General features: G+C 41.3%; 1 protein-coding gene across 14 annotated transcripts in view; it reads left to right on the top strand.

Annotated features, from left to right (window-relative positions):
- The window catches only part of CCDC30 (coiled-coil domain containing 30), a 110,298-nt gene that overhangs the window by 11,908 nt on the left and 73,904 nt on the right, over positions 1-24,486 (top strand). For 3 of the 14 annotated variants that reach the window (XM_055138430.1, XM_055138434.1, XM_055138437.1), the window contains exon 1: positions 20,991-21,064. Coding sequence is in view for 7 of the 14 variants with exons in the window: in XM_055138427.1 (XP_054994402.1) it covers positions 11,711-11,852; positions 12,040-12,159; positions 13,057-13,128; positions 14,922-14,999; positions 19,241-19,356; positions 20,966-21,064 (627 nt within the window). In the remaining 7 variants the exon portion in view is untranslated. Of the gene's footprint in view, positions 1-11,710; positions 11,853-12,039; positions 12,160-13,056; positions 13,129-14,921; positions 15,000-19,240; positions 19,357-20,965; positions 21,065-24,486 lie in introns of those variants that run through there. The other 11 variants (XM_055138435.1, XM_055138440.1, XM_055138427.1 and 8 more) reach the window with 10 other exon arrangements.

Raw genomic sequence — 24,486 nt, 5'->3', positions numbered from 1 at the left:
TCTATTCACAATAGCCAGAGTCTGGAAACAACCTGTGTGCCCACACACAGATGTATGAATAAAGAAACTATGGCACATCTACACAATGGAATACTACACAGCTATTAGGAAAAATGAGGTCATGAAATTTGCCTATAAATGGATAGACTTGTAGAGTGTCATGAGGAGTGAAATGAGTCAGAAGGGACAAATGACTGCTTTCATTTATGGGATACAAAAAAAATAAGTATAAAACTAATATACAAACTCCAGGGAAAATGGGCCAGGAGGACTGGTCAGTGGTTGGTCAATGGTGTGGGAGATGGAGGGTAGTTAAGATGAGGAGGGTCCATTATGACAAAAATAATTGGAAATGATCACTCTGAAAAGAAAAGAACTGAGTGTTGAAAGAGGCCAAGGGATATAGATGATAACGTTTCAGCATCTGTATCCCAAACCATAATGCCTAAAATGAGAAAGAGAAAGAGAGAGAGAAAAGAGGTGCCTGCCATTGAGGCGGGCAGGGGTGAGGGGTGGCTTGAAGGGGTAGGAGGGAAACTGGGAACTGGTGCTGGGAAGTTACACTGGTGGAGGGATGGATGTTGGAACATTGTATGACTGAAACACAATCATGAACACTTATTTTAAAATTTTTATTGAATCACCGTGAGATAGTTACAAGCTTTCTTGTTTGGATTGCAGTCACACAATGATCAAACACCCATCCCTCCACCAGTGCACATTCTCCACCACCAATATCCCCGGTACAACCCCCCTCTCCCATCCTCCCCCTGCCTCCATGGCAGACAATATTCCCCATACTCTCTCTCTACTTTGGGCATCATGGCTTGCAACACACCACACCATTGACCAACTATTGGTCCGTTTTCCCTGGAAGAATTCCATCATTTTCTTAGTGATCCCTTCTCTATTCCATCTGCCTTCTCCCCTCCACTCATGAGGCAGGCTTCCAGCTATGAGGCAATCCTCCTGGCCTTTGTATCTACTGTCCTTAGGTGTCAGCATCATGTGATGTTATTCTATACTCCACAAATGAGTGCAGTCCTTCTATGTCTGTCCCTCTCTTTCTGATTCATTTCACTTAGCATGATACTCTCATATCTATCTATTTATAAGCAAATTTCATTATTTCATCTCTAACAGCTGCATAGTATTCCACTGTGTAGATGTACCAAAGTTTCTTTAACCAATCATCTGTTCTAGGGCACTTGGGTTGTTTCCAGATCTTGGCTATTGTGAACAGTGCTGCAATGAACAATTTTGTAATGCTCTGTCTCATGGAGATTCAACTTTTTTAAAAAAGAGAGAGAGTAAGAGCCTGCTTTGTATGCAGACAATCTTCATTTAGTCCTTGGCACCACATGATCCCTCATTCACTGCGAGGGTTCATTCCTAAGCACAGAGTCAAGAGTAGCCCCTGAGCACACTGGATATGGCCCTAAATTCCTCCCTATCCCTCAAAAAAGAGAAAGTAGATAAGAACAGGAGCAGGGTAAGGACCATTAAGATGCACTTAAGGTCAATGAATGATTGTTTCCAAAATGTGTAGAAAACTTTAAATCAAGCAACGCAACTAGAAAGAAGTACATAAGAAGGAGTGAGTGGAGAATATAATGCTTGAAACTGAGACAAGGAAAGAGCTCCAGCTATCACAAAGGATAAGGTTTAGGGAATAACTATGGAATAGGTACCTGAGATAGGTTAAAGGATTAGGACTTTGGAAGTTGGTTGGGGAAGAGACTGAAAAGTCGGGGCCCTTAAACAATCCCCTGCCTGAATATTGAAATCACAGAATTTGGACCTCAGACAAATTATTTGCTTTAGTAGCTCCTGGCTTCCTTATCTTATAAAAGATAACCCTAGGGTCTATTTCAATTTGTTTTAAGGAGAAAAAGGATGAGCTTATCTCAGATGCATAGTACACAATATATGCCACATTGGACGCAATTAATAAAACAATAGAACTTTTGTTTGTTTATTTGTTTTGGGAATCACACCTAGCAGTAGTCAGGACTATTTCTAGGTCTGTGCTGGGAGATTGCTCCTGGTGGTGCACAGAGGACCATATATGATGCCAGGAGTTGAACCCAGGTCAGCCACATGCAAGGCTTACCTACTATACTATCTCTCTGGTAGCAACAAAACATTTTTCTGTAATTTTGTTTTATTTGGGGGCCAAACCCAGGGATGCTCAGGGGTTACTTCTGGCTCTGCACTCTGGAATCACTCCTGGCCATGCTCTGGGGACCATATTGGATGCCAGAGATTGAATCCAGGTCAGCCATATGTGAAGCAAGCACCTTTCCCACAATGGTATCTCTCTGGCTTCCCATTTCCAAAACTTTGCAAGCACTCTGGCAAAACAGGAAGATGAGTGGGAACAATAACATGGCTTATATTTTTTAAAAATTATTTGCTGCCTATTTACGAATTCATTGAACATAAAAATGGTGGTTTACCTGTACTTCTTTTCCAAAAATTTTGTTTCTTTTATTTAATCCCAAAAGAAGCACAAATAAAAAGAGGTTGGAAAAATGTTATGTCAAGAAGATTTATCTGAAATAGCAATGGGCTGTCCAGGTGACCATATTGTATATTTACTTACACAAAGAAGTACACTCAAGAAAGCTATAACTTGAGCATCCCAAGTTAGACTCACAAAGATGTATAATCAGAAAAAAAAAATTCCCAAATCGACAAGATAATTGAGTCAGAGGAAGGCCTGTTTAAAAATGTGTTATTTCATGGGGCTGGAGCAATAGCACAGCGGGTAGGGCGTTTGCCTTGCACGCGGCTGACCCGGGTTCGATTCCCAGCATCCCATATGGTCCCCCAAGCACCGCCAGGAGTAATTCCTGAGCAGAGACAGGAGTAACCCTTGTGCATTGCCGGGTGTGACCCAAAAAGCAAAAAAAAAAAAAAGTATTATTTCTTTACTCAGTTGTTATTTCTTTAAAATATTGAGAAATGGTAACAGAGAGATAGTACAGATGCTTGCCTTGCACCCAGGGGCCCCCAGTTTGATCCCTGCCATCTGGTGCCCTGAGAATCACCAGAAATAAGATCTGAGCACTTCCAGGTGTCCCCAAACCCTACTCAAATAAATGAATAACACATGTTTTGCTTTGCACACACAACATGGTAGTGATGATTTTTAAAATAAAAAAGTTACAAGCTTTTGGGTTGACGGCATAGCTGAGAACTGCTGGGAGTGGCCCCAGCCTCCCTAAATACTGCCTGAAGCTCCCCACTACCACCACCTCCACCACCGTTAAGATAACACAAACTTTGGGTTTCGAGGGACTTCCTCTGCCACCCATTAGTAGTATTGCACAAGATAGTTCTTTTGGGAGCCTCAATTTTCTTACCTATAAACCCAACATTTCACTAACTGATCAGGAAGATGCTCTGGCACAGATAAAGTTCTTGAATAACATTCATACCAGTCTCTAACATCAGGGTTTTCTCACTGGCAAAAAGAAGCCTTGCAGAAAAGAATTACAGGAGACAAATAGGGCAGTAAAATAGTTTTACTTCAGGAGTATAGTGTTTACAGGAAAACAGTGAGGGAGCAGGAGGGGGAGCATTTTGCATTCAAGAAAGAACACAGGCTTCCCCAGAGAGAGAGCCAAGAGCACCCCATATAGTAACAGAAAGGAACAACACATTCCAAATTGAGTTGCAGGAGACCCCAGGATGGGAAAGTGTGTGATTAGCCTTTGCAAAGTTGGTTTTATAGGGTTTTTCTCAAACTGCCCCACATGGGGCTTTCTCTCCAGGTAAAAAACTGTTGCAAGGGGCTGGGCTTTGGATTTTAAGTTGTCCCCTCAGGTTCATATCACAGTCTTTTGTTCCTCTGGAAGTTTTTCCTTTCAAACATTCTCTGGGCTGTGCTTATAGAGTCTTATCAAGCCTCAGTTGGCTCTTGGGACAGAGGAACTTCTTTCCTAATTCCCGGGAAACTCAAGAAACTCATAGCTGGTCCCCCAATCTATCTGCCTGCTTCAATACCTCCACATTAGTGTTGTTAATATTTGTTGAGAATTTTTTTTTTTGCTTTTTTGGGTCACACCCGACAATGCACAGGGATCGCTCGTGGCTCTGCACTCAGGAATTAGCCCTGGAAGTGCTCAGGGGACCATATGGGATGCTGGGAATCGAACCTGGGTCATCTGTGTGCAAGGCAAACGACCTACCCGCTGTGCTATTGCTCCAGCCCCTTGTTGAGAATTTTTATGCCACATCTTGTGCCAGTAGATGTAGAAACAAAATCAAATTAAACACCATCTGTATTTGCAAGGAACTTACATGCTAATGGAGGGAGGAAACTTCTAAAGTAGGAACAATTGCTCAGTCCAAGAGTTCCATGATACAAGAGGGCCCAGAAACTGGGGAAGATGCAGAGGAGAGCCTGAGTCAGACAGGATAGATGAGGTGAGCGTATAGGAAGCACTTCCCAGCGAGGAGATGATTAGCAGTGTTTTGAAAGCTGACGTGGTGTTAGGAAGATGACGAAGCTGGGAAAGGTGTTCCTGGCAGAAGGACCAGTGGCTGATACATGCTGATTCATGGGGGTAAATGCTGTGAAGTGAGGCTGGAAATATTTTCAGGACCCATGTCCCATGAGAGTCATACAGTAAGCTGAAGAGTTGGTCTCAAATCCCAGAGCACTGTTTCTGGATTCGAGGCAGGAAATATTGTGAGCGTCTAAATGATTGACTTGATTATAGAAGGTCTTTCACTTTATCACTTTATCACTGTCATCCCATTGATCATCGATTTTCTTGATTGGGCACCAGTAATATCTCCATTTGTCCTAGCCCTGAGATTTTAGCAGCCTCTCTTTTCTCGTTCTTCCTAGTGGTGCTGCTTTGGAAGCTCCTTAAGGGTCAGGGGAATGAAACCCATCATTGTTACTGTATTTGACATATTGAATATGCCACAGAGAGTTTGCCAGGCTCTGCCATGCAGGTAGGATGTTCTCAGTACCTTGCCAGGTTCTCCGAGAGGGAGAACTAGGCTATAGGAGGTCTCTTCCAGGAGCGTTCTTTTATAGTCTCTGAATCTTGGCCATTGATGGGATTACACGGAACCGGGGGCAGTTTGTGAGTGTGGCTGCCAAGCTACTGGAAAATGAGGGATCTGGGTGGAGGAAGCCCAGTCCCTATCCGAGCAGGCTTGGAGATTTCAGCCCCAGGTTCCGCACACCTGGGTTCCTCTGCCGGTTCCTTCATGCGTGAGGCTTGTCCGAACATGTGGAGAGTGGCCTTGAGCATGGCTGTGGCTGGGTTTCGGAGAAGGTCTTTCGAGTACATAAAATACTTTTACTAGGAGAGTAACACAATCTTATTTGTGTTTTTGAAAATCATCCTGGCAATACTAAAAGGGTGGGTAAAATAGGGGTCAGATTGGAAACATGGACTTCAGGAAGAGTTATACAATAATTCATTCAAGAACATCAGCTGAAAGCGTAGCTCAGGACGCAAATGGAGAAAAGAAGATAAACTTGGGGCTTAAGAAACTTAATATGGAAACTATGAAACAAACTGGACATGGTGGAAATAAAGTCTGGATAAATCTAAGTCCTATCCAGTTACTGTTAGGTTAGAGTTTTCTAATTAACGGGCAGGAAGAATTAAAATTCCAAAGGTATTTGGCTATTATAAAATGTCACTCATATAGTGTCCCTGTCTCCAGTTAGTTTACTGACATTGTGACTTACCTAGCCATAAAAGTAATCAGGTGAGTTTCCTTCTTTCAAAAAAGAGATTTTAAAATTCCTATTAATAAAGAAGTACTGAAAATATTATTTTAGCCTAGCTGAGTCTAAAATTGGCATGTAGAGACACACAAAAGAATCTCAGAACTGAGCAACTCGCTGCAGAGATGCTTCCAGACCTTGCGCCAGGCCAATTTCACCAGGGTGCCTCAGACAGGAGCAGGTGTCATCCCTCCACCTGCCCCCTAGAAATCCTGGTGGCCACCAATTTCCAGAACCCAGTGAGAAGCCCAGGTACGTGGGATCTGTGACTGCAAACTCCAGGCCTCAAGGGAAAGGGGATGGGCTGGTCCTTCTCATTTCCTGTCCCTCTGGGACCCTGGGCGTCATGGCCACAAACTGCCTCCAGCTGCTATTTAAGCTCCTAAGGGCCATGATCCACAGACACACAAAAGAATTTCAGAACCGTGCAACTCACTGCAGATACTTCTTCAGATCCTAATTATCTAAAATTTTTGAATTTCAGGAATGCGCATTTGTGAAATCTTATGCTATTCATAACAAGCAATACAAAATAAATTACCTAGCATCTACCTTTTTGGCAGGCTTGAGTGGTGGCAGGAAAATTCAAAATAATGGTGGTGGGAAGGTGTAATGGTGGTGGGACTGGTGTTGAGATATTGAATGTAATCCATTATTTTGAACAACTTTATAAATAGATAATAAATAAAATTGACATGCAAATATACAATGAACCTCAAATAGCCAAAACAGTGTTGAAAAATCAGCAAAATTGGAAGTCAGGGTTGTGGCTCAGCAATAGATCACTTGCCCTGCATGTGTGAGGTTCTGGGTTCAGTCATGGTAACCACCACCCCACTCCCCAAAATGGTCAGTGTTGTTGTAAATGTAGATGCATCAATCAAGGGAACAGAATAAAGAATGAAAATTAAGTTCATTCCTCAATGGGATTTTTCATCAAAGGTGCCAGGATAATACAATGTGGAAAAAGATCTTCTCAGTAAATGATACAGGAAAAATTGTATAAATATTCCCCACCCCGCAAAAAAATAAAGAAAGAAGATACGACCACAGCTGATGTTTCTGTACCCTGAATACCCTGAGATAGCAGAACATAGTCTTGGAGGGAGAAGAGATTGCTCGGTTGTTCCCATCCCTTAAACTCACTAACGAGCGAGAACATTGCCTGCCACGTGGGGGCTCGAGGGGTTGTGCACAGGAGGAGCGTGAACTCACAAGATATGTGCGAAGTAGGTTGTGTAGTAACAGGAATGTGAGAGAGCCTCCATGTCCCCCGAGAGAATGTGATTTGCTTGTTTGAAAAATTCCTTGGGCTGGCAGGTAGGGAAACCCATTGCATTTGTGAACTGGATGAAATATATCTGATCTAGTTGGTCGGGAAATTAGCAGGTACAGAATTCTTTTTTCTCCTTCTCATCTGGCAGTACTGGTGGAGGGTGGAGAAGGGTTGGGTGTTTGACTCTTGCTGCACTGCTTAGGGGTCAGGGAGGTGCCACTCTTGGCAGAGCTCAGGGAGCCATGCATAGCTGAGGAATTGAACCCAGACCTCGGAAATGCAAAGTGCTCCAGTCCTGTTAGTTTGGCATTTTCTCAAAAAGTGAAAGTACATCTATTGTGTAAACCCTGTCATTGCACTCCTTTGTGTTTGCCCAAGAGAAATGTAAATCTATCCATAATAAGACTTAACATAGAGCAGGAGAGATAATACAGCGGGTAAAGTGTTTGCTTTACATGTGGTGGACGTGGGTTCAATCCCCAGCATCCCATATGGTCCCCGAGCACCACCAGGAGTGATTCCTGAGTCCAGAGCCAGGAATAACCTCTGAGCATCGCTGGATATGATCCCTGCCCCCTTCAAAAAAGGACTTAACATATTATAGCAACCTTAATTGTAATATTTCCAAAGTTGAGACAGCTCAAATGTTCAATGGGGGAAGGTGTAGATTTGTATGGTTGAATGTTGTTTAGTAATTAAAATGAATGACATACAGCAAAAATATAGCTCACAGAGGATCCTGATGTAAGCTTCATGAGCTGTATTATGAATTCACTACCAGGATCTCACCATTCTACAATGAAGTGATCATTAATGTAAAGAGGGGGGTTCGGCAGGGCGACACCATTTCACCAAAACTCTTCGGTGCCACTCTCGAGAACATCATGCACTGACTGGAATGGGAAGGAAAGGGAGTGAAGATAGACAGTTGGCAACTATACCACCTCCGCTTCGCTGATAACATTGTTCTAATAACACCAAATATCAGTCAAGCAGCACGAATGCTGGCCAACTTCGACTGTGAGTGTGGAAAGGTCAGACTGCAGCTGAATCTTACGAAGACAACGTTCATGAGAAATGGACTAGTTCCTGATGTTCCATTTGCCCTCATTGGAACGAACATCTCCAAATGCAGCAGCTATGTGTACCTAGGTCGAGAACTCAACATGACAAATGACCTGGCACCTGAACTGTGTAGGAGGAAGAGAGCGGCATGGGACATCGTCAAGAGCATCGAAGAAGTGGTTAAGATCGAAGAAGTGGTTAAGAGGATGAAGAACTTCTGGCTCTAGACACACCTTTTCGACTCTACCATTCTTCCTGCAGTAACATATGCCTCAGATATCTGGGTCCTATGAAAACAGGACGAGAACACTATTTGGGTATCCCAAAGAGGAATCGAAAGAGCTATGCTTGGATTATCACGTTTCACTCAAGTGAGAGAAAGAATCCGTAGTTCTGACCTCCATCAATGATCAAGAAGCAGGGACACTGTCTCATTTGCCAACGCTTTGAAAATCAGATGGGCCAGACATGTAATGTGATTTAGAGATGGCTGCTGGACTAGAGCTGTTACCAACTGGATTCCACAGGATGTCAAAAGACCATGTGGCCGCACACCTACGAGATGGTTAGACTTCTTTGTCAAGACCCTAAATGAATGGTTTAAAGCTCTTCATGTTCCTGGAGTGAACAGACGCCATTGGGCTACACTAGCATGTGACAGGGACAAATGGAGACATTACTGGTGTCCGCTTGAGCAAATCAATGAGCAACGGGATGACAAGTGATACAAATGATACAGCAAAAATGGATAAACTTTCATGGTGATTCATTAATAAAAAAAAAGAGAGAAAAAAAGAGTAGGAGGATAGGTGGAAAGGAAAGAAGATCAGATTTGAAGTGACATGGGGACAGGGGTGGAGGGCCATGGGCATTTTAGTGTTCATGGTATGCAGTAATCTTATAGACCAACACCATAAACTTGAACACTATTATTTTTTAAATTAATATTAGAAAAGCATAACAAGGCTTTCTCTGCTCTTGAGAAGTCTGTATTGTCTCCTAAACATGAATCTCTATCTCTATCTATCTCACATCCCACCTCACATCTCTAAATTTCTTTTAATAAAAGCTATTCTGCTTCACTAAAAAAAAATGGATAAACTTCAAAATAATTTGAGTAAAATAACCCAGGCAAAGAAAGAACATACAGTCTGTGATTGCATTTAAAGTAGGAGATGCAACTATTATATCCATAGTTCTTGAGGTCATGGCCAGGAAGAGAAAAGAACAATGAGGACCCACAGAAAACTCAGGGAAACTCAGGGAGGGTAGGTTTTCACATCATCTTGATTATGGTGATAATCTTATGGATTATATTTGTACCAAAAAATACTCAGGCATGCGGGTTTTATGACTGAAATCTCCCAGCTCCCACGGAGTCAGGGATGGGCAACCACCACCCCTGCTTCCCCCTCCCCACCCCATTCTCCCCGGAGTCTGGCAGTCATGCCCATGAACTGCCTCTGTCACATATAAGCTCATTAACCAGCCATGATCCAGAGACTCACAGATAAATTTCAGAAGAAATTAACAAGCTGCAGAGATGCCTCCAGACCCCATAGTAACCATCCAGTTAAAAAATTAACTCCAACTGTATCATGCTATTTCAAATTTTAGTATTTCTGTAGCTTGTGGTTGCATTTGCAGCCACGTGACATCTCATACTCTATACCACTGATGAACCAGGAGTAGCACAGATAGGATAAGATGTAAAGTAGAAGGCAACCAATCTCGATTAAAAAAATACTAGCACACAAGATTCAACCTGTGCAACGTTAGTAATCTCTTATACGAGGGCTCAATGTCTGCAGGGTGAGATACAACAGTCTTCACACACTTTCTTCTAAGGAAACCTTTTTTGATCATTATTTTGCAGATTATTCATAACAAGCAATACAAAATAAATCATTTAGGGCCTGCTATTGGAGCATGCTTGGGTAGTGGCTGGGAAAATTTAAAATTATGGTGGGAAGGTGTAATGGTGGTGGGATTGATGTTGGAATATTGAATGTAATAAATTATTGTGAACAACTTCATAAAAATAAAATGAAATATAAATATATGTACTCTAACATGTCATTTATATGTTGATTTTACTTAGAAGGTTTTCTAAAGATTATCTTGAAATGCAACTTGCAAAAAAGACAAAAACAAACTCTTGTCACCCTAGCTATATTTTGTATAGGCTAGTGTTTAATTAACCTATGTGTAAAGTAGATGTGAGTCAATCCACCAAATAGGACCAAATGGAAAGAAAAGACTTAGAAGCCCAAAGAATTTTGTACATACTGATTTATAGGTAAATTATGTCTTACTTAGCATTTGTTTTTATTGTGTTGGTGTTTTTAATTTAATACACGCTCATCATAAAAAATTAAGCAGTATCAAATGAAAAATGAGTTTGTATTCTCATGCCAACTCTTTAATTCAACAGTCATGAGCAACCTCTGCCAACATATTTTAAATTAATCCCTTTTCTTTAGACTTCAGAAATAAAGATTATCCAGTGTCCTTCCCATTTATCAGCCCATAGAGGCAACACCTCTGTCACAGAGTTGCCTTGTTCCTTTTTCTGTCAGGGCAATGCCCTGCATCACAATCATGTCATCATTTGCTCTTTTATTTTGACCCTGGGAATGGAATCAAGGGCCTCACACATTCACATCATAAACTCTACTTTTGAGCCACACCCCAAGCACCAATAGTGGCTTTTTCATTGAATATTAATAAGCAAAGCCTATGTCTGGTTTCTCATGGTACCAATTACATTTAAAGTTAAAAATTGGGGAAAATTTATTTCAAAAGATTGTTTTAATTTTTAAATTTGGTATTATCTCAAGGTTTCCTTTTTCTTTCCTCTATTTAAAGATGCTTCTTGTTCATTGTTCCCCTAATAAATTAGAACTATTTCTTCCTCTTTTTTTATCTTTCTTTTTTTTGCTGAATTTACTGATAAGAATGTGATAAATTTGCAATGAGTGGAAGAAGAAAAAAAACTGGGGGCTGGAGTGATAGTACAGCAGCTAGGACATTTGCACTGCACGTGGGCAACCTGGGTTTGATCCTCAGCATTCCATACTGTCCCCTGAGCACTGCCAGGAGTGATTCCTGAGTGCAGAGTCAGGAATCACTCCTGAACATTGTTGGGTGTGCCCTCCACCAAAAATAAATAATTCTGTGAAAATAAATGTTGAAAATAAACTTAAGCATGGTGGTTAAGTTTGTGCATACCTTGAAATTAAATTAAATACTTTATGTGAATGCACTTTGTAAACTGTACTTAATGTTTCATATAAACAAGGAGTATTTTCTTTGCCAAATGGTACTCATCCTTGTGATTTGATTTATATATTTTATAACCAGAGTCTCCAAATACTTAGGTTGAAGCACATGAAATTATATATTAATCAAAAACAATTAAATATTACAAATTATACGTGGTTTGACCTAATAAAAATTTACTTCAATGAAAGAGCCTGTTTGCTACTTTCCTTTGCTGACTCTTAAACACTTGTACACTTGTAGTACTCTTAGACACTTATAGAATAGCACAATATCATAAGATACATTTACTTTTTGTTTTCTTATTAACAATAGTTTTGTTTCAGTCCCATAATGAAGACTCGGGGAAAGATGAGTCACCACAAAGACATGTGCAACAAGCAGTACAAAGGTTAACAATAGCTCATGAAGAGATCCAAAGACTCACTAATGAACTCCAAGAGAAGGAGAAAGAACAGAGTAAATTAGGTAAGCTGTGCTTACGGATGCACACTTCGGAGCATGTATAAGGTACAGTTAGCTGTTATAATAGTCAGGAGTACAGTTTTAGGCAAATCTAGTCGTTTTTTTACTGGGATTTACTTAAAGAATTGAGTCTGTGGGAATAATAATGAGACATGCACTCCAGGAATCATCTCATTAACATCCATGTTAGTCTCTTACCTAGGGGAGCTTTTTCCTCCTGACATGATGGGAGACCCACCAGCCATTTCACTGCTGATGAGAGGCCCAAGGAGGCAGAGCGATAAGCCTGGATTGGAGAACTCACACCCAAGTGACTTCATGCCCTGTGTTTTTTTTCTAAATTGTCTGCCTTTGAATAATTCTTGAGTAGTACTAAAAGTTACTTCCTGAACTTTTATCACTTTAATATTCCTAGGAGCTATTGGTAACATTTTAAACATTATTAATTGCATGCATTAATTTTGTGTGTTTCTGGATGCAATTTTTAAAAAATAAAGGTACTTTAATTAACACCATGCTTGAAAACTTAAGTTGGGGGCTGGAGCAATAGCATAGCAGATAGAGCATTTGCCTTGCTCGAGGCCAACCCAGGTTCGATTCCCAGCATCCCATATGGTGCCCCCCGCACCGCCAGTAGTAATTCCTGAGTGCAAGATCCAGGAGTAACCCCTGTGCATCTCTGGGTGTGGCCCCTCAAAAGCAAAACAAACAAACAAACAAAAAGAACCTTAAGACAACCTTAAGTTGTCAGTCTTCTTTCGAGTGGTGCAAACTCCTCAGCATTGACTCTGGTAAAGGATGCAGCTAGGGAAGCACGTCTGAGATGAGCTCAGCTGATCAGGGATTGGGTAAATATAGGTGTAACATGACATCTAAGGAAGGAGTCTGGGAATTCTTACTGAAGGAGGTGATACTTACAGGCACTCAGGAAGACCTGGCAGGAAGGGAGAGTTCCAAAGAGAGAATCATCACCAGAAAGATAGTGCAGAAGTTAAGGTGCTTGCCTGGGCTACAGCTGCAGCCACTACAACCCAGGTTTGAATCCTGACACTGCATATGATCACTTTCAGGATGATCTTTGAGCACAGAACCAGGTGTAGCCCCTGTATAACCGCCAGGTGTGGCCCCTCAGAATAAAACAAAACTGAGTTACTTGTAATTTGATCGCTATACTAATCATTTCTTCCATGCACAAATACTCTTTTAGATTCTGCGCTTGAGACATCTCGACTAGAAATTGAAAAATTAAAAGAAAATTTGATAAAACTGAAAGAAAAAGGTGAGTCATTCTAGCAGAAACAATAATCATTAACATATTAATGATATGATGCCATGTTATAATAGGTTTTTTTAATAATATTATTTTGCAATAATAACAACTGCATTTCCATTACTGTTTCTACTACTATTACTGCAACTGCCTCTTATTACTTGCTAAGTGGCAGGCAACCAGTCAGGTACATTATATATGCATTAACTCTACTCATGGCAATTCTAAATAATGAGTATTATTATTCCTGCTTATCAATAAAAAAATGGAGTCATGGTAAGGTTAAGTGAGCTATCAAATAGCCATGCTTAGATTAGAGCTGGAGGGCCAGAGAGATATTACAGCTGGTAGAGCTCCTGCCTTGCATGTGGCCAACCCAGATTTGATCCCTGGGCACTCATGTGGCCCCCAAGCCCCACCAGGAGTGATCTCTGAGTGTGTAGCCAGGGGTAAACCCTGAGCTTTGAAGGTTTGGTCCAAATCCCACTCCCCCCCCAAAAAAAGTATTAGAGATATTTGAGTTTATACATATCTGATTATACATATTTCAACACATAAAATGCATACTTGACTAGGACACTGAGACCAAGTCTCTCTAGCGCATTAACATCTCACGCATGCATTAGTATCTCACACATGTTTACTTAGAAACCAGTACTTGGGGCTAGAGCGATAGCACAGTGGATAGGGCATTTGCCTTGCATGCGGCTGACCCGGGTTCAATTCCCAGCATCCCATATGGTCCCCCAAGCACCACCAGGAGTAATTCCTGAGTGCAGAGCCAGGAGTAACCCCTGTGCATCGATGGTGTGAAACAAAAAGAAAAAAAAAAAAGAAACCAGTACTTGGAATCAGTGATGAATTTATTCATTTGAGCCTGTTTGACTATGTAAAAATAGTGTCATCTTTATGGAGAGTATCATGCTAAGTGAAATGAGTCAGAAAGAGAAAGACAGACATAGAATGACTACACTCATTTGTGGAATATAAAATAATATAATATGAGACTAAACCCAAGGACAGTAGAGACAAGGACCAGAAGGATTGCTCCACAGTTTGGAAGCCTCCCCCATGTGCTGGGGGAGAAGGCAGTTGGGATGGAAATGGGACCACTAAATCAGTGATGGTTGGAGGGAGATGTGTGCTGAAAGTAGACTACGGACCAAACATGATGGCCTCTCAGTATCTGTATTGCAAAACACGATGCTCAAAAGTAGAGAATAAGAAGGAAAGTGCCTGCCGCAGAGGCAGGGGGTGGGATGGGGTGGGAGTTGGTGGGAGGGTTACTGGAGACATTGGTGGTGGAAATGCACACTGGTGGAGCGATGGGTGTTCGATCATTGTATGACTGAAACTCAATCATGAAAGCTTTGTAACTGTATCTCATGGTGATTCGATTAAAAAAATTTTAAAGAAAGAGTGTCATTATCAATACTACAATGGAATTTGATAAATTTTAAATTATATAGATCACTATCACTGTCACTGTCATCCTGTTGCTCATCGATTTGCTCGAGCAGGCACCAGTAATGTCTCCATTGTGAGGCTTGTTGTTACTGTTTTTGGCATATCAAATACACCACAGGTAGCTTGCCAGGCTCTGCCATGCGGGTGAGATACTCTTGGTAGCTTGCCGGGCTCTTCTAGAGTGGAGGAGGAATCAAACCCGCATGCAAGGCAAAATATGTTTACTTGTCTTAAATAATTCCACAATTAGGTTTTTTCTTCTTTTATTTATTTATTTGGGGTGGTTGGGGGTGCACCTGACTATACTAAAGGCTTATTCCTGGCTCTGCACTCAGGGTTACTAACGCCTGGTGGTACTCAGAGCACTTCACCACATGGGTGCCGGGATCAAACCCGGGTTGACTGCATGCAAGGCAAGTATCCTACCCACTGTGCTATCTTTCCAGCCTCACTGTTCATCAATCTTTAGGTTCTAGTGAACCTAAATGCATTATTATTTAATTATTGTATTTATTAATAAGATGGAATGAAGAACTGAGGAAAAATTATTGATGTAACATAGATGAAGTCCCAAAATACATATTGAATAAAATATCTAACACATACAAAAATGTATAATATTAGATTCCATTTCTATGAAAACAAAGAATAAATAATAATAATAATAATCAATGATGATAGCAGTCAGAAAATGGTCATGGATATGGGTGGGAGCAGAGATATGAATGGAAATCATGTGAGGTAATGGAAATGCCCTCCTTTGTGGGGGAGTGGATTTATAAAATTTTAATGTTACTAAACTTAATCCTAGAAATGTATATTACATTGTACATAAGTTATGTCTTAATTTAAAAATCATTCCAAATAAGAAATGGAAAATGGATTTACAAGAATTGTCCCATGAAAAATCTTTAATAGGGGCTTGGAAGATAGCTGAAGTAGTAGAGTCCTTGAGTGTGTGAGTCCTTGAGTTGATCCCCTGCACCACCATGTAACCACTAGAGCCCTTCCCTTCAGGGTGTTATCTCTGTGGCCCCTGGGTGAGGGCCTATGCACTACATCACAGTCCCCAGCCCCCAAACTGTCAGGCTGAGTGTGTCTCTCTTTTTTTTTTGTTTTAATTTTTTATTATTTTTTTTCTTTCTGGGTCACACCTGGTGATGCACAGGGGTCACTCCTGGCTCTGCACTCAGGAATTATCCCTGGCGGTGCTCAGGGGACTATATAGGGTGCTGGGAATCAAACCCGGGTCTGCCACGTGCAAGGCAAACGCCCTACCCGTTGTGCTATCGCTCCAGGCCCTGAGTGTGTCTCTTATGAACATAGTATATCCTCAAAGTTGTGACAGTTGTGTATAGAGCCCTCTGTCTCTGTCTTTGTCTCTCTCTCTCTCTCTCTCTCTCTCTCTCTCTCTCTCTCTCTCTCTCTCTCTCTCTCTCTCCTTCTCTAATCTTTCTTGTTTTGGGACCACACCTGACTGTGCTCAGGACTTGCTTATTCCTGGCTCCTGCTCAGGAATCACTCCTAGCAGTGTTCTGACTGTATGTGGTGCTACAGATTAAACCTGGATTGGTCACATGCAATGCAAGTGGCCCTTGCATACCATTTGGTTCTTTTTAATTACTTTTTAAAAATTTAGTATCGTGATTTACAATTTTTTAAACTAACTTGCAGTGATAGGGTTTCCTGAATACAGCATTCCAGTGCCACACACCTTCCCACATCAGAGTGTCTGCTTCCCTGCATCATTGTCTCAGGGCCACCCACAACCCCCTGCCTCCCCCCAACTTTTATTTTTTTTAATTTCAGGCCAAAAAGATAGTACAGTGGGTAGGGTGCTTACCTTGCATATGGCTGACCTGGGTATGATCCCCAGCATCCCATACAGTCCCCTCAACTTGCCAGGAATGATCCCTGGACACAGAGACAGGAATGAGCTTTTAGCACCACAGGGTGTGGCCCAAAAAACAAATAAATGAATTAATAAAGTTTTTATTAAACTTTTCATGAGCAAAGATAAATCTCTTTCTACAGGATATACAAATATACAGTATATATATATGTGTGTGTGTATATATATATATATATATAGAGAGAGAGAGAGAGAGAGAGAGAGATACACTAAGTCCTCAATGTCCTTAATATACAAATTACTCTTTGTTAAAAAGTTGTTGATCATTGCTACACAATTCTGTGTAATAATAGTATAGCTGCAGACTTCATCACCAAAGCTCTAGTATCACCACGACAAAATTTACCCCTCTCTCCCCGCTGCTCCCGCACCCCTCACTCTTCCCCTCTGGTGACTGCCATTTTGTTCTCAATATCTAAGAGGAGTTTGGGGTAGCACATTGTTCATTTATTTTGTTTACATTCCACCTTGGAGTCAAATCATTTGACGTTCAGTATCACTTAGCATAATCATCTCAAGTTCCTTCCATTTTATCCAAATGATTTCATCTTTTTTTTTTAATGGCTGAGTAAATAAACCAGCGAATATTGATACTACATCATTATCAGTCAACTATTTATGGGCATTTAGATTGTTCCCATTGCTTGATTGTTGTGAACTGGACTACAAACACAGATATGCTTATATCCTTTCAAATTACTGTTTTCATATGCTTTGGATAAATTCCTAGAAATGGAATTGCTACATCCTATGGAATTTTAATTTTTAATATTAGCCATGCTGCTTTCCATGACTACATCAAGTTATATTACTCCCAACAGTGTATGACGGTTATTTTTTCTCTATATCCTTGTCAACACCTGTTATGTCTAGGTTTTTTGGTGTTTGCTTGTTTGGGAGGGTATGCCTGGCGTTGTCAAGGCTCACTCCAAGTTCTGCATTCAGAGATCGCTCCTGGTGGGCTAGGGGATGATATGTGATGGCAGGGATCAAACGCGGGTCTGCTGTGGGCAAGGCAGCCCACTGTGCTATCTCTCTAACTCCTATTTCTAGTTTTTTACACGGGCCATTCTCATAGAGGTGAGGTGATAAATCAGGAAATGCAACTTTTAGCAAAATAGTTCATGAAACCAATTTTTCTGTTAGTTAATGAAGCATTTAGTGACTTTTTTTTTTTCAGGCCACATGCAGAGTCTCAGGTGGATAGAACCAACCCCAGAGGCTTAGGGTGCAGATCAGGAAACAATCCTGGACCCTCCCCCACACACACACGCACACACACACACAGAACAGGAGAATCCCTGCCTATGTAGTGACAGTGTTTATGTATACCTACATGATGTAGGATTGTGAATGTTTTCTTTTTTGTGTATTCAGAATTTTTCCAATTTGAAACATTTAAATAAGGGGCTGGAGAGACAATACAATGAGTAGGGCATCTGGGTTTGTTCCTCGGCATCCCATACGGTCCCTCAAGCCTGCCAGGAGAGTGATTCCTGAGTGCAGTCAGGAGTAACCTCTGAGAAGCACTGCTGTGGCCCCAAAATAAGCAAACCAAAATAAAACAAAAAAACAAAAGGGTATCAATAGAGAAAGAAAAGATAATAAGAGTTTAAAAAAAAAAAAACATGATTGGAGGTCATGTGGGGGAAAGATGATGCGGGCCCAATATAGACTAGAGACTGAACACAATGGCCACTCAACACCTTTATTGCAAACCACAACACCTAATCAGAAAGAGAGAACAAAAGGGAATTCCCTGCCATAGTGGCAGTGTGGGGTGTGGGGAGACGGGACTGGGGAGGGGGGAGGGGATGTTGGGTTTACTTTTGGTAGAGAATGGGCACTGGTGAAGGGATGGGTTATCAAACTTTGTAAGGGAGAAACATGAGCACAAAAATGTATAAATCTGTAACTGTACCCTCACGTTGACTCACTAATTAAAAATAAAATATTAAATTAAAAAAAAAATAAAAAAAAAACAGGTAACTAAGAAGGAAAACAGAGAAGGCTTTAAAGTAGCAAAAAAAAAAACCGAGTGACTAAGTGACTGAAATGAAATCTTTTTTCTCTCTTTTTTTTTTTTTTTTAATGAAATTTAAATGACTAAAGTGAAACAGCTACAATTTCAGGAAGGTTCCAGCAGGGTCATTGAGACTTTGGTGAATGCTGGGAAGAGCGTGTCTCATTAACACGAGGTGCTCAGCTGCGAGGCACTGGCGTCATGCGGGCAGTGGTGCGGGCAGCAAGGTGCTTTTGATTAATGGACTTGATGTAACTTGGAAAATATGACCATTCATAGCTCCCAGCCCACTGCTTGGGTCATCTGTGGGGACCCTGTTGTTGATGAGTGGAACAGAAGTTTCTCAGGGTTTATGAGGTGTGTGTGTGAGAGAGACAGGACTACAGAGAAGCCAGAAAGGTCGTTTTCTCCACCATTTAACTTTTAGACGGTGGGCTCAGCTGTTTTAAAATTTCAGTTCCTAGCAGTTTCTATTCCCAAAGTTCTAAACGGAAAAAGTTCATCTCAAGCCTGGTATGAGAAATGAAAAGCTTTCTGTTCCGTCCCGTTGGTGGAAGCGTGTTGGACTGGACTCGATGCTCTCCTGTGCTGAGAGTCACAGGCAGACAGACTTGGTGGGACTGGAGAGAAGGGCAGGAAGGAGCACCGTGCTCTGTAGACGAGTGCCCCCAAACTGCGGCTTGGATCCAGCCAAGTAACTGTGGTCTTCTCTGTTTCAGATTCAGCTGGCCTACAGAAAGCAAAAGAACATAATCAGAGACTGGATGAGGAAATTCTGGCTTTACGAAATCGGGTTCGATCACTTGACTCAGATAAAAAAGTGCTTGAAGAAGTAGTAAGTGCCTAATTTGTTCATAGACTTTATTTAAATACGTATACAGGGGCCAGAGTGATAGTATAGAGGGTAGGGCGGTTTGCCTTGCATGCAGCCAGCCCAGGTTCAATATCCAGCACACAATGTGGTCCTCCAAGCCCCACCTGGAGTGATCCCTGAGCACAGAGCCAGGAGTAAGCACTGAGCACTGCCAGGTGTGACCCCCCCAAAAAATTAAGTTTGTATACCATAACAACCCGAGCTTGAGCACCATATATTACCTACTGGTCCTTACTGAGAACTGTTGCTGTAGACACTAGCATCCCACCTAGACGCCCACTTTGACCTGGTACTCTATTGATATATATAGAGTATATACTTGAATTGCCTATGCTAAATAGCAGTGTTACTGCTGCCATGTCATTTTATGTCATTTTATAATATTTTAAATAAGTTTTCAGAATATTAAATATTTTAACACATTTGTAAATAGAAATTATGTTAGATAATTTTGAAATTATGCTAGGTCCTATCTTGTCTTTCTTTTTTGAACTTGCATTTCTTTTTTGGATAGTTTATCCTTAGTAATTTATTGGCTTTGTGGTGGGGAGAGTTTGGGCTACCCCAAAATGTGCTCAGGAATTACCCCTGACTCTGTTCTCAGAGGACCATATGCGATACCAGGAGTGGAACCCGGATCAGTTGCATGCAAAGCAGCTATCACAATATTATTTTGGGGTGGGGTGGGGTGAGGGCAGTACCCATAACCAGCTGTGCTCAGGACTTATTCCTGGCTCTGTGCTTAGGAATCACTTCTAAGAGGGGCTCAGAGGACCATAAGGGGTACCAAGATTGAACCCAGGTCAGCCGAATGCAATGCTATCCATTGTACTCTCTGACCCCTCCAGTATTATTTCTTAAGAGGAGAAGAGATTGTGGGGTTGTACAGTTACATGAACAAAATGCCATTTTTAACTCTATGCCTGTATTATTTTATTTATTTATTTATTTATTTTGGCCTTCCAAGCAGTGCACTGGGGACTTGGGGCCCACTCATCGTGTTAATACTCAGCCCTCTTGATAGGAAAGTCAGTGCAAGTGCCTGAGATACGGTATTGCTTGGGTCTTGCAATGCTGGAGACCACTAGTGCCTGATAGTACTCAGAGCCTACAGGGCCACACCTGTTTATTCTCCTTGGGGGTCCAGGAAATGCTATTAGGGTAGGATCTAACCTACTATCTCTCTAGCCCCTGACAGAAAATTTTATAGAGAGAAAATATAAATTGTTTGTTTTGTTTTTTTTTTTTTTTGCTTTTTGGGTCACACCCGGCGATGCACAGGGGTCACTTCTGGCTCATGCACTCAGGAATTACTCCTGGCGGTGCTCGGGGGACCATATGGGATGCTGGGATTTGAACCCGGGTCGGCCGCGTGCAAGGCAAACCCCCTACCCGCTGTGCTATCACTCCAGCCCCGAAAATATAAATTGTTATATAAACTTTTGTAGAGGGAATCATTGTTACGGTAATAATGCATTTATTACTTATATTTATTATAGACTACTTTTTAAACAAAGCAACTTCCCTTCCTCATACTTTTGTTGTATATAAAATAATTTTTGTATTTAAGGTTGAAAGACTTAAAGGAGAGCTTTGTGAATTTCAAGAGAATAAACTACTTGGAAATCACTCCCCTGGAAGAACTGTGACAGTTACACAGAGGGAAGAGGTATTTTAAACTTTTTCTTCCTGGTTTCCAACTTCCTGGCGAGTCACACTTCACACAGTACACCAGAGCACTCGGGGCTGATAGGGCAGACAGCCGGGGTGCTAACAGTCGGCTTCAGTGCATACTGTGTCTGTTCTCTTCAGCCAAAGGGCCTGTGCAGCGGTGCACAGGGTGACTCTGAGCACAGCAGGGTGAAGCAGGAGCCTGTGTGTTTAGCTCGGACGGTATCTGGTACTCACAGCACAGAACTCGGTTGCTCTGGAAGCCTTTCCTCTTACAGACTTAACGTTGTGACCTCTTCCACGGCTCCTTCGGCAGATCTTGTGTTACTGTAACTCCCGGGGCCTTGTATCCCAGACCTCTGTGGTTATCAAGAGAACTGTAGCTTTTTTGGCTCCCTACCCAAGAAACTGCTATCCTTCCTGTTTTCCAGCACCTCCTGCCCACCCCCGCCCCTGCAGATAAATAATGCCATTTTTAAGCAAGAAATGAGGGAAAGAAAGAGGGAAGGAAAGAAGAAATTTTCAGTCATGGCTTCAATAGCTTTTTCCAAAGTTAGTCCCCCCCAAGGACTGGAGTGATAGCACAGCGGGTAGGGCGTTTGTTTGCCTTGCATGCGGCTGACCCGGGTTCGATTGCTCTGTCCCTCTCGGAGAGCTAGGCAAGATACCGAGAGTATCTTGCCCGAAAGGCAGAGCCTGGCAAGCTACCTGTGGCGTATTCGATATGCCAAAAACAGTAACAAGTCTCACAATTATATTACTGGTAACTGGAAACGTTACTGGTGCCCACTGGAGCAAATCAATGAACAACGGGATGACAGTGCTACAGTGCTATAGTCCCCCCAAAAGAGACAGGAAGTGGAGACTCTAATACAAAGCACGTTTATTACTAGCAATGTTTATGTATTTCATTTATCTTGTCAGTGTTAAACACTCAAATTAAGCAATATGAACATTCAAATTTCCTCTTATTAGTATCTTTATCTTTATTTTTTATCTTTATTTTTAAAGATCTATCTGCGAAGATCTTTCCAAAGAAGATCATCCTTATTCTTTAGAGCCGTCTAGCATTCTGTTTTCTGGATATAATATTTATTTAGCCAGTATCCTGTGGAAGATTGTTTCCAGTCTTTTGTGTATTCTGCAGGTGTTCCTATAGAATTGTTACAGAAAAAAAGATTGTGGGGCTAACGGACAAGTGGTTCTGAAATTTCTGCAGACATTGTCAGATAATTCTCATTTTGGGATTGTACCATTTTCCTCTCCCATTGGCAATATATGAGAAAGCTAGTTTCCTAAAAAAAATTCAGCTGAATGTATTGTCAAATTTTTGTACTTTTCTAAATGATTGATGAAAATGAGTATCAGTGTATTTTAATTTTATTTCCAGTGGGATGAGTTACACAGTAAATGTATGTCTGACTTTATAAGAAACTTGAAGATCATTATCAAAGAAACAGTACTATTTTCAAGCCACACTAGTACTGTGTGGAAGTTTCACTTGCTTCTTATCTTTGTCAATGTTATTATAAATCATTTTAATTTTAGCTATAGAAGTAGTCATGTATCAAGTAGTTACTAACTCCTTGTAATTTTTGTTTGTTTATTTACTTGGGGATCACCCCTTGGCAGAGCTCAGGGCCTACTTCTAAGCTCTGCGCTTAAGGGTCACTCCTGGCACCGATCAAAGGTTGGGTGTCAGGAATCAAATCACGGTCGACTGCAGGCAAGGCAAGCACTTTACCCATTGTACTGCCTCTCTGGGCCCTCGTTGTGATTTTGTACAATTTGATCTTTGAGGGTGTCTAATAACAAAGAGTATGTTTTAATGTGTCTGTTAGACATTTATATACGATATTCTTTTATGAAGCATCTGTTCACGTATTTTGTTCATTTTAAATTGAATTTTATGCATTCTGTATATTGAATTGTAGGATTTTAAAATGTATTTTAGATGGCATTCCTTCAATAGAAAAATACATTTAAAATATTTTCTTCTGGGCCAGAGAAAGTACAGCGGGTAAGGCACTTGCCTTTCATGCGGCCAACCCAGGTTTGATCTCTGGCATCCCAGATGGTCCCCCCAGTCCCTGCCAGGAATGATTCCTGAACACAGAGCCAGGAGTAACTCCTGAGTGTTGCTGGATATAACCCAAAAATAAAAATAAAGCAAAACAGAATTTTCTTCCATGGCTTGTCTTTGCATTTTCTTTGCAATGTTTAATGAACAGTAGTTGTTTAAAAAAAATTGATGGAGGCCAATTCATTAATCGATTCTTTCTTTTTTAACTTAACAAGAGCACAAAGAGCCTATCTAATCTTTGTCTACACCAAGGCCACAAAATATTCCTCCAGGGCCAGGAGAGATAGTACACGGGCTAAGGTGTCAGTCTTGCATGCTGCCAGCCCCATTTCAATAACCAATACTCCAGTACCACATATTGTTCCCAGAGTACCCTCAGGAGAGATTCCAGAGCACAGAACCAGGAGTAAGCCCTGTGAATAGCCAAGTAGGCCCAGGGGGTCCCCCCCCCACACACACACACACTAAAAAACAAAAACCCAAACCATAAAACGTTTCTCCTATGTTTCCTTCTAAAGTTTTTAGCATTTTTAGCTTCCATGTTTCATTGTAAGATCAGTTACCAAATTCAAGATCCAGTTGCTCACTGCTCGAAAGTCAGTACTCAAGGGACAAGAGCTGGTATGAGAAAAGCAGATGTTATTGAGGTGTTAGCAGCCTTCGAAGATGGGGGGGACTTGTTCCTCCCCACCAGCCTCCCCCTAAAGCCTCTTACTCTCAGGTTGGGGTTTGAGGTTTATGTAGGAATAGTTGTGAAAGTGAGTTAAGGTTTTAAAATAAAGGTAGGTGGATAATGGAGTGAAGAGTGGTCATGTCACGAGGTGGGTCACTGTCGTCAGTGATCTGATGAGTCCCTGGGAGCTGGTGGTTAACTTCTGGGAAATACTGTGAGGGAACACCTTTGTACAATCTCAGCCTCCAGGACCTGCATGACAGCCTCTAGAGGCCTTCTTAGAGGACCTGGACATTGTTCTTTGTCATTCTCCCGTGACTGGCTCCTGGTTTAACATTAAGCACACATCCTCTTTTCGTTTATATTAAGAAACAGGGCAAAGGTCAAAGTGGGGAGGGCGAGAGACTTTAAAGAAACCAGATGAATTTTCTATTACTGGCTCCCTTATGTTATTCATCAAAGAAAACTTGTATATGGTCTGAGGTAAAGGTCGAGGTTCGTCTGTTTCAAATGTATATCCAGTTATTGCAGAACCATTTGTTGAAAGACAATTATTTCCTTATTCATTTACCTTTGCACCTTTCGTAGAAATAAGTTATGCAAATCTATTTTTAGATTATTTTTTGTCTATTATCTGCTTGTGCTTTATATTTGTAATTAGAAA

Source organism: Sorex araneus, chromosome 5 (genome assembly GCF_027595985.1).
Source record: "Sorex araneus isolate mSorAra2 chromosome 5, mSorAra2.pri, whole genome shotgun sequence".
Taxonomy (NCBI): domain Eukaryota; kingdom Metazoa; phylum Chordata; class Mammalia; order Eulipotyphla; family Soricidae; genus Sorex; species Sorex araneus.
Note: the sequence above shows the minus strand (reverse complement) of the source record. Positions and strands in the feature narration are given on the sequence as shown.